The 14,198-nt window shown below is 37.4% G+C and overlaps 1 protein-coding gene across 3 annotated transcripts in view; it reads right to left on the minus strand.

Moving 5' to 3' along the window:
• patz1 (POZ/BTB and AT hook containing zinc finger 1) overlaps positions 1–14,198 on the minus strand; it is a 32,739-nt gene that overhangs the window by 15,441 nt on the left and 3,100 nt on the right. For 2 of the 3 annotated variants that reach the window (XM_057846329.1, XM_057846330.1), the window contains exons 2-4: positions 9,721–9,784; positions 9,462–9,633; positions 951–1,109 (exon numbers count right to left, since the gene is read on the minus strand). In XM_057846329.1, the coding sequence (XP_057702312.1) occupies positions 951–1,109; positions 9,462–9,633; positions 9,721–9,784 (395 nt within the window). The remainder of the gene's footprint in view (positions 1–950; positions 1,110–9,461; positions 9,634–9,720; positions 9,785–14,198) is intronic. The other variant, XM_057846331.1, reaches the window with a different exon arrangement.

Here is a 14,198-nt window from a genome sequence, read left to right on the forward strand (position 1 = left end):
CGCGGAAAAAAATGTAACAAAAAGAGGAACTAATCGTGCAATAAAAGTATTGTACTAAACCACAGCAAATGTACACGTATGCATTCAAACACTACTTTATTTGTATACTGTTCGCTTGAGTAACCTCTAAACTACTCAAATACACTTTACTCGATGTGGCGTGAGACATCAACAGAAAGCAACGAGCATGTAGCCGCGATGAAGCATTTTCCTTCATTTAATAATTTATATTTTCAGACAGGGTGCTGAGAAGTATCGTGTGCCGAAGACTTCCAAGCACTTAAGGACTTCAAGCATTTTTCAAACCTTAAAAACACAACAGTAAAAGCCAAGGATTTCAAGGACACGTACGAACCCTGAGGCTGAAGTAGCCAACTATTAATAGAGACAGGCTACTATTTGAGAATAAACCTACACTTGTGCGCAGCAGCACCTTCTTTGTTGCGTCTCTCACATTTTGGCTCTGAGGTCAAAATAGCTGGTCTATGCCATTTGTTCTGTGAATTTGTTTCCGATTAAACCACAGCAAATGGGAAATGGACTATTAAAAGACATGCAACGCTGTGCCTTGCGAGAAGCTAGTAATGGACCAGCCTAGCAGTAAATCATATGCAGTCATGGTCATGCCAGACACACACAGAAAGCCAAATGCTTCGCATGGTTTTTAGTACGCCATGTCCAAACAATTGTAATAACTGCTAATTGCAACAACAACTGAATATTTACAGCTTGTTTAGTCTGTGACACTTAGAAATGATCTAGCACAGATTGCCAATCATCACACAAACAGTGAGTAACAAGCTTGGAGCAGCATAGGCTGATGTGTGCTTGTGTTTTAAGCAATAACACAAAGATGCAGAAGCATTTTTGGAATAAAAATAAAAAAGCAGCAAAGCCAGTTGAAAGGCAGAGACATAAATGTTTTGGGATGGTTCCCGGCGACTGCTTGCCTTCCACTGAGAACTGGCGTCCCATGTGGTAAGGGGCGCCGTTGTGCATCTGTAGTTCCCCGCTTGTCTCAGGGAAAGGATGCAACGCGGAAGAAGGTGGCAGTGAGGAGCCATGGTGTGTCTTTGTATGCACCTTAAGGTAGGAGGCAGTGGAGAAACCTGCGACCAGGAAGAGCACAAACAAGGCAGTTGTTTGCAACCAAAGGCCTCGACAGAGATGGGCTACACCGACCCTATGATCACCCTGAAAGCTTTGACCACGTGATTGGATGAAACCATCCGGGGGAAAGATGACGCATTTACGTAGCATTTGCACTGTATCACGGTAATCAATTAGTACAAATAAGGATACAGTGCCACTAACACATTTTTTCTGGAGACACAATATAAGTACAACTATGTACATTTGAGTAGTCGCTCTTAAAGGGAGCTGATGCTCGATAATGCCATTACGACATCTTGCGGTTGTGGTGAAAATGTGTTTTATTTCAAGCAGGTATTGTTAAAAAAAAAAAAACTTTCCCGAAAATGGTAAGTAAGTTTCACTTAGCGTGGCCTTACAATACAAGAATAATGGGCTATTTAACTCTTTGGCTGCCATAACCTACAATGCAGATCTAATCCATTTTGACTGGGAGAGTCTGGAAGCTCTAAGTCAAAATGGATTGGAGGGCTATTGTTGACAATGGGTGTTTTTAATATACAGTCATGGACGAAATTATTGGCACCCCTGGAATTTTTCCAGAAAATACAGCATTACTCACAGAAATGAATGCAATTACAAATGTTTTCCGTTTGAATGCGTTTATTTCTTGAATGTGCATTGGAAAAACACAAAACAGCTGAGGAAAAAAGTCAAAATTGACACAATTTTAGACAAAACTCAAAAAATAGGCTGGACAAAATTGTTTTCACCCTCACTTCAATATTTGGTTCCACATCCTTTGGAAGAAATAGCAAAAAGCAATCGCCTCCAATAACCATCAACAAGTTTCGTGCACCACTCAGATGGAATTTTGGACCACTCTTCTTTTGCGAACTGTTCCAGGTCTCCCAGATTTGAAGGGTGCCTTCTTGCAACAGCAATTTTAAGATCTCGCCATGATGTTCAATGGGATTTAGATTTGGACTCATCAATGGCCACCTCAGAATTCTCCAGTGCTTTGTCTCCAACCATTTCTTGGTGCTATTTGAGGTATGTTTTGGGTCATTGTCCTGTTGGAACACCCATGATCTCTGACGCAGTCCTAGTTTTCTGACACTACACCCTACATTGCGACCCATCTCCAGATTTCATGACTCCTTGCACACTGTTAAGGCACCCAGTGCCAGAAAAAAAGAATGTGTCCTACAAAGAAAAGAACACAGTGCCTGTATTTAAACGTGGTGGAGGTCCAATGATGTTTTGTGGTTGTTTTGCAACCTCTGGCACTGGGTGCCTTGACAGTGTGCAAGGAGTCATGAAATCTGGAGACCATCAAAATGTTTTAGGCCGAATTCTGTCGTGGCTATCGACGATTCTGGATCTAAATCCCATCGAACACCTATGGAGAGATCTCAACATTGCAGTTGCAAGAAGGCACCCTTCAAATCTGAGAGATCTGGAACAGTTCGCAAAAGAAGAGTGGTCCAAAATTCCATCCGCGAGGTGCACGAAACTTGTTGATTGTAATAGGAAGCGATTGTGTTCTGTTATTTCATCTAAAGGATGCACAACCAAATATTTGGTTGAGGGTGCCAACAATTTTGTTCATTTTTTACATTCTGTGTAAAATCGTGTACATTTAGGCTTTTCTATTCAGCTTTTTTGTGTTTTACCAATGCAAATCCAAAAAATACATTCATACTGAAAACATTTTTCGTTGCATTAATGTCTGGGAGAAATTGTGGGAGGTGACCATGTGTTATGCTCCAATGTTATTACCTTGGCCAGTAGATGAAACCTACAGAAGGCGGACGTTATATATTCGGTCCGGCATGTCTGTCTGTATATTTCGGTTCAACATAACACAAGAACGGATAACTTTTCAGGATATGTTTGTAATATAAAACAACATAGGTAATTACATTTTGGTGCAATGAGGTCAAAAGTCACATAGGTCAGAAATGGAATTTCACAATAACGGATAACCTGTTTAACTCAAACATGCAGCTTAGGTGATCTGATGAGAGAATGGATTAGAGCAGGGCGGTAAACCGAAAATTTACCGTTACCGAAATTCTTCACGATGACCGACGTAATTTTGACCATGTCGGTAAATTCGGTAATTTAATAAAAGAAGAAAATATAGTCTTTTCATCCCGCTTTGACTCTGTGTTGTTCGGCTATGTTCATTCCCCTTTAAGAAAGCAGACAGTGCGCTTACGTTTGGAGTCACATGGTTTTCAGGAAGCCAATCAAACAGAAGCCCGGTAGGCTAACGCTAGCAGCTAACGCTAGCGGCTAACGCTACAAGTAAACGGGATGAAGTCGGGCTTAAGTTAGCTTCGCCAAACTTTCACCCGACATTAAGTAAACTCTTGACGGGTTCCAGATAGGGATGGAAAAACCGAGGCTTTCTGAAACAATGAACCACTTTTAAGATAATTGCCCTAAATTGAATCCCTGTTTGACACACTGCAAGAGCCCCATCTACTGGATAAACAGTGCACGTTTCTTTTTAAAAGTAAAGTTGACAAATTGCCTCAGCATTACATATCTTCAATAGAATTAAGTGGATGTCGTCTATTTCAACCAGGAGATCGTGTCGTTATTAAGTGTGATTTACACAATTAAAGTTGACCTCTTTAAGCCTGTGTCATTGCTTTTGTCTGTGAAGATGTGTTCAAAGCAGTATTTGTAATACACGACAGTGCTAGTCTTCTAAGTGGCTCGTCCTAGATGACGGGGAGTAACTATGTATTGTTTATTTTTTGTAAAAATTACAGTAGAGTAAGCACAGTGCTTGGGAACAGGAATATTATTTATTGCATACTGTAAGGATTTCCAAAATCATAAGATGTAAATAATTGAGCCGAATAAAAGAAAGGAAAGGTTTGTGAAACATTTTATTTTTTTAATTAAGTATAATGTCTGGGGGGCGGGTGGATGTGTCGTATTTGTATCTATTCTAAATATCTAAACGTATGCCACTATCTAGTGTATAACAATGCGGAATGAATTTAATGAAATTCAAGTGATGATATTTTTCAAGTCATACAAGCTGTTATAAATGGTCACACAATAATTCTTATTGTTTACAAGATTTTTTTTAATACCTAATGTTTAGACTGCATGTGCAATTGTTAAATTGAAAGCTGGTAAATAAATTTAATGAGAAACTGTTAATTTGTATTCCATGCATTGATTCAAATTTTCAAATTATATAACAGTTTGCTTGGGCGAATTTATCGTCATTTATCGTTATCGAGGTAAATCTGCTCAATTTATCGTGATACGTACTAAAGGCAGTATCGCCCAGCCCTAGAATGGATCAAAGGTTATAAGTCAGAAATACCTCTAACCTTTGAATTTGGCTGCTTTGGCGGAAGTCTCTCTCAAGTAAGCTTATCACAATTTGTAATTAGTCAATTTAATCGCACGATAAATACTGTAAAAATGAGTAATTTTCCTGGCTGCGATTTATCGCCGCATGCGTGCGTGCATGTATTTGTGCGTGCGTGGGTTTGCGTGTACTGCGCGCACTTGGCACACGTGTGTGTTGATTGCATATGAGACTCCATTTCCTTTCACAGACGTTTATTTGTCATCAACACACTGTAGAATTAAAGTTTAGACATGCAAAAAAAGGAAATACATCTGTATTAACCATTGTAAAACGTTAATATTTCCACATTGAAGGTAATGGGAAAAAATGTACGAACCACTTTAGCCTGTTATAAAACATTAGTAGTCTTCTCCAAAACGCAAACTTGGCGTTAAAAAGTGACACTTCAAACATGAAAAATCGCTGGTTTAGAGCATTTGCAAATGATGCGAAAAAACATTACCTTCACCACATACATGACAAAAATAAAAGTGCACTTTTATTTAATTTTTTTACCTAGTATAAAGCTTACAGTTAGCGGCTTATCGAACATACTTCCAGTAAACATTTCAAAATAAAAGCATGTCATGTTCAACATGTAATTAAAGCTTTCTGGACATCCATTATGAAAAATCTGATTGGCAATGAACAGTGTTGTTAATAACAGCATTACAGTATAACGGTGTTACTAACGGCGTTATTTTTGTCGTTAGAGAGTAATCCAATTAATTACTTTCCCCATCTTTGCAACGCTGTTACCATTACTGAGGATGTAAAGGCGTGCGTTACTATGCGCTCCTGTGTTGCTTGAATGACGCGAGAAATGTCTGAGGGACACAGAGAGGGGGAGGAGGGGAAGGAGTTGTGTCGCCGTTGCAAACACGATGCTAAGTGGCTCAGAGCGTTAGCATAGCATTCGCGTTCTCGCTAGCAATAGCATGTAGCGTGGGGAGCATCATGTTAAACGCTCAGGGAAACTTTTTACATACTGTTCGTGGCGTTCAGGTCGGTACAATTAATTGAAAACAATGAACTGTTTTCCTGTTCAGTATGCATTATCATCACCAAGTGGGTCTTGTCCTTGTAGATGCTACAATATAATAATAATTTGTTTTTCTTTGTGTTACCAAAAATAGTCACTTGCCCTAAACTTTTCTTGAATGACGTACCCATAAACCGTGTGATTTTTTTTTTTTTTTTTTAAATCAAAACAGCTAGAGCAAAGATAAAAGAGGGAAGAGATTCAAGCCTCACCTGCATATTGAAAAATATATCCATATACAGTATATTAGAGGTGTGATAGTACACACAAGTAATGGTTCAGTACAACAGGAAAAGTTTGTATACAAGTGAAATTTAAAAAAAAAAATGTAAAAAGGGTGACGTATGTTTTGTTTTCTAATGAAAAAGATGGTTCAATTCAATGTGTTACAATAAACATTTATTATATATTAGAGGTGTGACGGTACACACAAGTCACGGTTCAGTACAACAGGAAAAGTTTGTATACCATTACACTCTTATATAGGTGAAATGTTTAAAAAATGCAAAAAGGTGACCTATGTTTTTTTTTTTTTTGAATGAAAAAGACTATTCAATTCAATCAGTTACCATAAACATATCTGATGTGAAAGATGTTATAGAATGGATCATGTAATAACGTAAAACATGAAAAGTAATGTCAGTTAATTCGCCGAATAACTAATACTCTCATGTTAAGTAATTTGTAAGGGTAAGATTAACCATAGACTTCAAAATCTATATACTATCAAGTCTATGGATTAGCAACACTAGCAATGAATAATTTGGCTTCAAATTGCTAACATGCGCACTTTGCTGGATAAAATCATTTTGGATCAAATATACATTTCTAATGCCCTAAAATTGATATGCTGCACTAAGATAGCTTTCAAATGACTTGTTATGCATTGTTTTTTTTTTGTTTTTCTTTTAAATTATTTTTATTATAGTTTGTGTTTTATTTAAGAATACCAATTCATCGCATTTGAATGGGTGACTTATTTAAAAAAAAAAAAAAAGATAATAACATTGCATATCAGTAATAATTTAGGAGACAATATATCGCCTACTAAAATTTGTTTTCACGACAGGCCTACCCTCAACTGCCCCTGTAGTTATTATTTATGGTCATATTTGGACCACACCTAATCAGAATAGAATCTTTGAATGTGTGGCACCCCAGATTTTACTAATCCTGCAGTGTCAGTATGTTTAAATTATCTGGCATGACAGAATCTGGGGCGATTCTTGTGTAGGCTTTCAAGTTATCAGACCTAGAGTAGTAGATGGCCAAAAAAAAACTTGTAGTGTAGGGACAACCTGAGACATAAATCTTAACACTTTTTTTACTAACATGCCCACTTAAAGGGACATTCCAGTTATTTTGAAGATTTGTTTCTGAAACAGATTAAATACTGTATGTTTGAAGGCATGTGATGAAAATGTGCACATGCTGAAGAACAATCAAGTGCCAAATCTCTGAGTTACAGCAAGAAACTCCCCCATATGTGAACATCTCAAATATTACAACAAAGTGCCGTTTATTCACGCTTTTGCTGGGCTGACATTTTTTAAGATTATTCAAGAACACGTGTGCGGCGCATGTGCATGAACATGAACCCCGCAATGTAGTATGCATGCGGCTGTCCGTATGCAATCTGAGGACACACAATACGGAGAGTATGAATCAAAATTAAAGTGTCAAGTTAGTAGGAGGGGAGCTAGTTATCACCACTAGCTCATAGCCAGCAGAGTAGAAAGTGAACAGCAGTGTGTTAAAAGATTCTAGTCAAGGTCCGACAAGTAAGAAAGGCCTTTTGTGGGGTTGACATTGGAGAAAGCAGGGAGGTAATCTTCTGAAGATGCAAAGAAAGGCCAGGATTGCTACTGGCAGTGGTGGAAGTTGATCAGATAGCTAGCATTAGCAGCTGTGCATACAGTATAGTAAACTCACTCCTAACCAAATATAAACAATATTTAATGACATGTATTTTTTTTTTTAATTATAAGTGACTGTGTCTAATACAAGGTGAGTCAAAAAGAAAGCGCCAAAATCATTCCTTACCAATCATATGTCAAAAGTGAAAATCATTACAAAACTCGTGTTGAACATAACTCCACTTGGTCGATCTTGCATGTCATGGAGATTTGCTGGAAGTGGTAGTACTTTACACATAAAATACATGTTTCACCACTTCGAGCAAATCTTGATGACATGAAATAACGAATAACACCTGCAAAATGTGGATCCAGACATGCTGCGGCATGTTTAGAGGTAATTTTCATTTTGGCTTGACGTTTTCCATGCTGCCGGTGGCGGCCACATGGAGCATTTCTAAAATACGAAATAAAATTTGATGTTCAATACATGTGCAAAAACGTGATTATTTTGGTACATGCTTTTATGGGAAAGTAGAATTGGCATTTTATCAGGTTGCAACACAAAATCATCTTTCTTGCACTTTCAATGCATTTTTTTTTCAGCATTAACTGTTATGTACACTAGTTGTTTGTCCGAGCAATGTTATGAGTTTGGAATAATAAAGGTTTTTTTGGATAACAGCTCAACTATTAACATTAGAAATTGCTTGCCTTATCTATTTTTTTGCTCATTGCATCAGATCCTGGTCCGCAATCTCCACAAGAAGGGAGCATTCACTGCATTTCAGAGCCTTTACGTTTACCTTATTGTCCACACTGTAAGGCGCACCTAAAAGCCTTAAATTTTCTCAAAAACCGACAGTGAGGCTTATGACCCGGTGCGCCTTATATACAGTACTGGGCTGCAGATATCGAATATTTTAGTAATCGAGTATTAGACTGAAAATTCTATCGATTAATCGAGTAATCGGATAAAACATTTTTTTTTTTAGGTAAGGAGCGACTATAATTATACATGAAAAAACAAGACATTTCATCTAATACTGAACCATTTTCAGTCGATCGATGCCTTTATTTTCGATGTACATTGTTGAAAACATCCAACAATTGCATCTCAGAAGTGACTAGAAAAAAAATATATATATTTTTCACTGTTTTCACTCAAAAACTTCTAGATCTTATAAAAAAAATCTTATTTCTTACCTAAAAATTTCATTACGCTTGATAACACACTTGGGCTGCAGCTATCGATTATTTTAGTAGTCGATTAATCAATGAACTAGTTAGTTCGAATAATCGAGTAATCGGATAAACATGAAAAAATAAAAAAAACCTGAGCTGGGCCTCAAACGGTATAAAAAAATAATAATAAGGATCTAGATATGTACAACAAAAGAACAATAGGCTAACTTACATAGCAAAAGTCCACTAGCTTAAATGCTATAAAATAGTTACTTTTTATCATTTTTTTACAATGCTCTTAACAAATGGTTCAGACACATATTCCCACAAAAATTGGCTAAATATACTTTTAAACTAAATTACGAATGCATTAAAAAACATTAGCTTAAACAAAAATCTAGCTTATGTTGGTCTTAACAGGGAGCAGCTGGATTTGCCCATGTAAAACGAGGCAGACTTGAGGGCAGTGTATCCACCCAAATCAATTAAACTAAATGCAAACACTTTCAAAAACAAACCATTACAACGCCACTTTAATTAAACGAATTCTTGAAACAGCAACATTTAATTTGAATCTTTTTTCTAATTGAATACTCAAGTTAATCGATTAATCGTTGCAGCACTATACAGCATGAATCAAATTTAAGCTGCAATAGGTATCACAGCAACTCGACATGCAACTCCATCTAAGGGATGCATAACGTAACCCCAGCCTCTACTGTAGCGTCTATTCTATGCGCCTTATATATAAGGAAAAAGTTTTGAAATAGGCCATTTATTGAAGGTGCGCCTTATAATGTGGTGCGCCTTATAGTGCGGAAAATATGGTACTTTAAAAAAACTCTTCAACTATGAATTGTAACATTTGTCAAGAACTTATGGCTAGTTATGGATGACTAACCTTTGTTGCAGATGCCGCAGTAGTTATGTGTTCCTTCGCTGTGTTTCTTGAGGTGGTCTGACATATAAGCTGCTCGGAGGAACTTCCCACAAACTTTGCAGGGAATTTTGTCCTCATGACATGCGAGGTGTGACCTGAGGCGATCTCTTGTAGCAAAAGAGGCATTACAAATCTGCAACAGACCAAACGAAAAGTGTCAACTTACAGTTTTCGAATACAAATTCATTCTGTTCTGGTTGATTTATGCTTCATGTCACACCTGGCACTTGTGGGGTCTCTCTGTTGTATGGACTTGTTTGATATGCCCATTCAGGTGATCTGGTCTGGAGGGTAAACACATTTTTCATTTAAAGTGGATTAGAGTACACACACGACAAGCAAACTGTATGCATTTTATCCCCTTCGCATTTAAATATCAGTTCTAGGACGTTTTTGAAACAATTTCCTCAGCAATTAACCTGCGGGGCAGGATTTGTAAAGAATGATTTTGTCTCCTCAATCTGCTTGGAAGACAGATGAGGCAGACAGCAAAGGTCTCCTATAAGGTGAATATGATATGTTATGTCAGCGAAAAACGTTTTCAGTAACAGTTTCTGACATTTGTGAACAATACTTGAGAAGCTTTTCTAATATACAAGTCATGGATCTTTGAGTTGAATGGGTAAAACATTGGCACTTTCCTGTATGTTATAGGTCTTTTACATCTTTACATCATTATGTAAAAATGATGTCAGCAATGAAATTCACCCCCTTAAATGACTCAGTATTGATTGATTTGGGTATTTGTGACTACTTTGAGTACATTCTGCAATTCGTAATTGACGCATCAGCCTGATGACATCAGTGAAGGAACGTCCGTAGCATTAACTATTGTACGTGTTCTATTTTGTTCTTTTTTTGTGTTTATTTAGAACCATTTAAAAAATGCGTACAAGACCTAGGCACATTGTGACAATGTGTAGTAACAAGTAGGCATGTGCCGGTTACCGGTTTCACGGTTTACCGTGGTGTGAAAACGTCGCGGTTTCAAAACCACTAAAAATTTTCCGTCAGACCGTAGGACGGTATTCGCTATTTTTCTTGTGTCAAAAATGCAGCCAGAAGCGGCTTGGCGCAGCAGCGCTCACCCCCTCCCGTTTGTTGCTGTGTGTGAGAGTGACGCTATCGGCTACACAGCCAGCTAACCCAAAAACAATTACTCCAAACATAAGGCGTACTGTTCTTCAATTTATTGAGCTCTCAAATCGTGGTAAGTTTAATATACAAAATGAATACATTTAAAATGTTGTACAATTAGATTTTTCCATGTGAGTAGCTTCCACAGATTAGCACCATGGGAAAAGTTCGCCAAAAACAAAACACACATTTTCCTTTCAAATTCAATATACAAACTAAGTAAACGCTTACAAAGATGAATGTTAGCCTAGGCTCAGCTGGGAGAGCAACTTTGTTGAGTGTTACAGCCGCAGAGTGAGAAAACAAGCTTGATTCGCTTGAATGAAGGGGAAAAAGTGATAGCATCAAAGATCGCTAATTGTGAACGATGATCTTGCCCTAAGCACAAATCCACGTTCGCTGGATCAAGGTAAGGTCTCACTCCCAATGTGTTTTTTTTTTTTTTTTTTTTTTTTTTTTAGATGAAACCTTTCCACAAGAATATTGACATTTTAACTTATACATTTTTACCTAACTTATGAATTCCTTATGTTCTTTTTGACACAAAGGCATGACATCATGTAGACTAGAGTTGACACAGTGGCTGAAAATGGCTTTCCACCCTCAAAAAAAAGTCATGCAGTATAAATTTTTTAAAAATTTATTCAGAAGTGTTTTTACTTTAAAGAAATTATTTTGTTCTTGCTGTAATCTTGTGCAAATTGAGCTGTGGCTGTGAGTATAGTCTATAAGTTATATTTATTTTAATTTTATTTCAAATATTTTTTTATTTTATTTTAACAATATATTCATGTTCCAACTTGCAACTATGGTCTGAAAAAAAAAAATCCTGTTCAATGGAAAAAAGTTTTTTTTTTTTTTTTTAACCCATACATCTCAAAATTTTTGGGAGCTATAATTGCAATACCGTGATACCGCGGTATTTTTGCTCACGGTTATCGTACTGTCAAAATCTCATACCGGCACATGCCTAGTAACAAGCCAAAAGAATGGATTAGGCTCCATAAATTACTATAGGATCAGAAAGTAAGGAAACGTTTGGACCGCTGTAGTAAAATTAAGAGTGGAAATGACAGAAGCACATTTTCACGATTCTGTGTGATGAAGTTCTTCAGGGCAATGTTTGATTGTTTAATTTAAAACTTAAAGGTGAGCTTCCATTATTTCCTAATATTATTTTTCATATCCTTTGTTCTTGTCAGGTGTGCACAACAATTTACTTTGAAAAATACGCAGAATGTCTTTTTTGAAGCTATTTTAGGTAGTCATGTTTGCAAACTATTCTGATTGGCCGTTGGAAAAATGTCACTGGCAAGTGTTTATTCTCAAGGCCTTGCTTGGCCGTTGGTAGTACGTGTGTCAGTGGTAAAGTGTTCAAACTTTATAAAGACATAAAATATCAAAATGGTATTCGGGATGCCGATCGATCGGGTCTGATCACGTCATTTTCAAAGTATCGGAATCGGCAAAAAAATATTGGACATGCCTTTTTTATATATTATATACAGTGCCTTGCAAAAGTATTCGGCCCCCTTGAACCTTGCAACCTTTCGCCACATTTCAGGCTTCAAACATAAAGATATAAAATTTTAATTTTTTGTCAAGAATCAACAACAAGTGGGACACAATCGTGAAGTGGAACAAAATTTATTGGATAATTTAAACTTTTTTAACAAATAAAAAACTGAAAAGTGGGGCGTGCAATATTATTCGGCCCCCTTGCGTTAATACTTTGTAGCGCCACCTTTTGCTCCAATTACAGCTGCAAGTCGCTTGGGGTATGTTTCTATCAGTTTTGCACATCGAGAGACTGACATTCTTGCCCATTCTTCCTTGCAAAACAGCTCGCGCTCAGTGAGGTTGGATGGAGAGTGTTTGTGAACAGCAGTCTTCAGCTCTTTCCACAGATTCTCGATTGGATTCAGGTCTGGACTTTGACTTGGCCATTCTAACACCTGGATACGTTTATTTTTGAACCATTCCATTGTAGATTTGGCTTTATGTTTTGGATCATTGTCCTGTTGGAAGATAAATCTCCGTCCCAGTCTCAGGTCTTGTGCAGATACCAACAGGTTTTCTTCCAGAATGTTCCTGTATTTGGCTGCATCCATCTTCCCGTCAATTTTAACCATCTTCCCTGTCCCTGCTGAAGAAAAGCAGGCCCAAACCATGATGCTGCCACCACCATGTTTGACAGTGGGGGTGGTGTGTTCAGGGTGATGAGCTGTGTTGCTTTTACGCCAAACATATCGTTTTGCATTGTGGCCGAAAAGTTCAATTTTGGTTTCATCTGACCAGAGCACCTTCTTCCACATGTTTGGTGTGTCTCCCAGGTGGCTTGTGGCAAACTTTAAACAGACTTTTTATGGATATCTTTGAGAAATGGCTTTCTTCTTGCCACTCTTCCATAAAGGCCAGATTTGTGCAGTGTACGACTGATTGTTGTCCTATGGACAGACTCTCCCACCTCAGCTGTAGATCTCTGCAGTTCATCCAGAGTGATCATGGGCCTCTTGACTGCATCTCTGATCAGTTTTCTCCTTGTTTGAGAAGAAAGTTTGGAAGGACGGCCGGGTCTTGGTAGATTTGCAGTGGTCTGATGCTCCTTCCATTTCAATATGATGGCTTGCACAGTGCTCCTTGAGATGTTTAAGGCTTGGGAAATCTTTTTGTAACCAAATCCAGCTTTAAACTTCTCCACAACAGTATCTCGGACCTGCCTGGTGTGTTCCTTGGTTTTCATAATGCTCTCTGCACTTTAAACAGAACCCTGAGACTATCACAGAGCAGGTGCATTTATACGGAGACTTGATTACACACAGGTGGATTCTATTTTTCATCATCGGTCATTTAGGACAACATTGGATCATTCAGAGATCCTCACTGAACTTCTGGAGTGAGTTTGCTGCACTGAAAGTAAAGGGGCCAAATAATATTGCACGCCCCACTTTTCAGTTTTTTATTTGTTAAAAAAGTTTAAATTATCCAATAAATGTTGTTCCACTTCACGATTGTGTCCCACTTGTTGTTGATTCTTGACAAAAAAATTAAATTTCATATCTTTATGTTTGAAGCCTGAAATGTGGCGAAAGGTTGCAAGATTCAAGGGGGCCGAATACTTTTGCAAGGCACTGTATATATATATTTTTTTATTTAAATCGTTTTCTAATTGTATATAACGTTACAGACATAATATGTTACACTCATCCAGAGTCTTTAGTTTAGGCTTTAAGGTAGGGTTATCAAATTCATCCCGTTAACGGCGGTAATTAATTTTAAAAATTTACAACTACAGAGGTGTAGTTATAAATAACTACTACATTTAAAACTACAGAAAGCGTCTGACCTCTGTAATCGCAAACAAAGGCTTCTGCACTAAATATTAGCACTGATTTTCTCAGGGGTACAAATACTTACGGACCTCAGTAAATTAAAAATTATTGAAAAATCATACAATGTGAGTTCCGGATTTTTTTTTAGATTATGTCTCTATGAGTGGAAATGCATTGCAATTTCAGACCTCTACCTATGTTCTAAGTGGGTGAACTTGCAAAATCACAA

The sequence above is a fragment of the Corythoichthys intestinalis genome, chromosome 9 (assembly GCF_030265065.1).
Source record: "Corythoichthys intestinalis isolate RoL2023-P3 chromosome 9, ASM3026506v1, whole genome shotgun sequence".
Classification (NCBI taxonomy): domain Eukaryota; kingdom Metazoa; phylum Chordata; class Actinopteri; order Syngnathiformes; family Syngnathidae; genus Corythoichthys; species Corythoichthys intestinalis.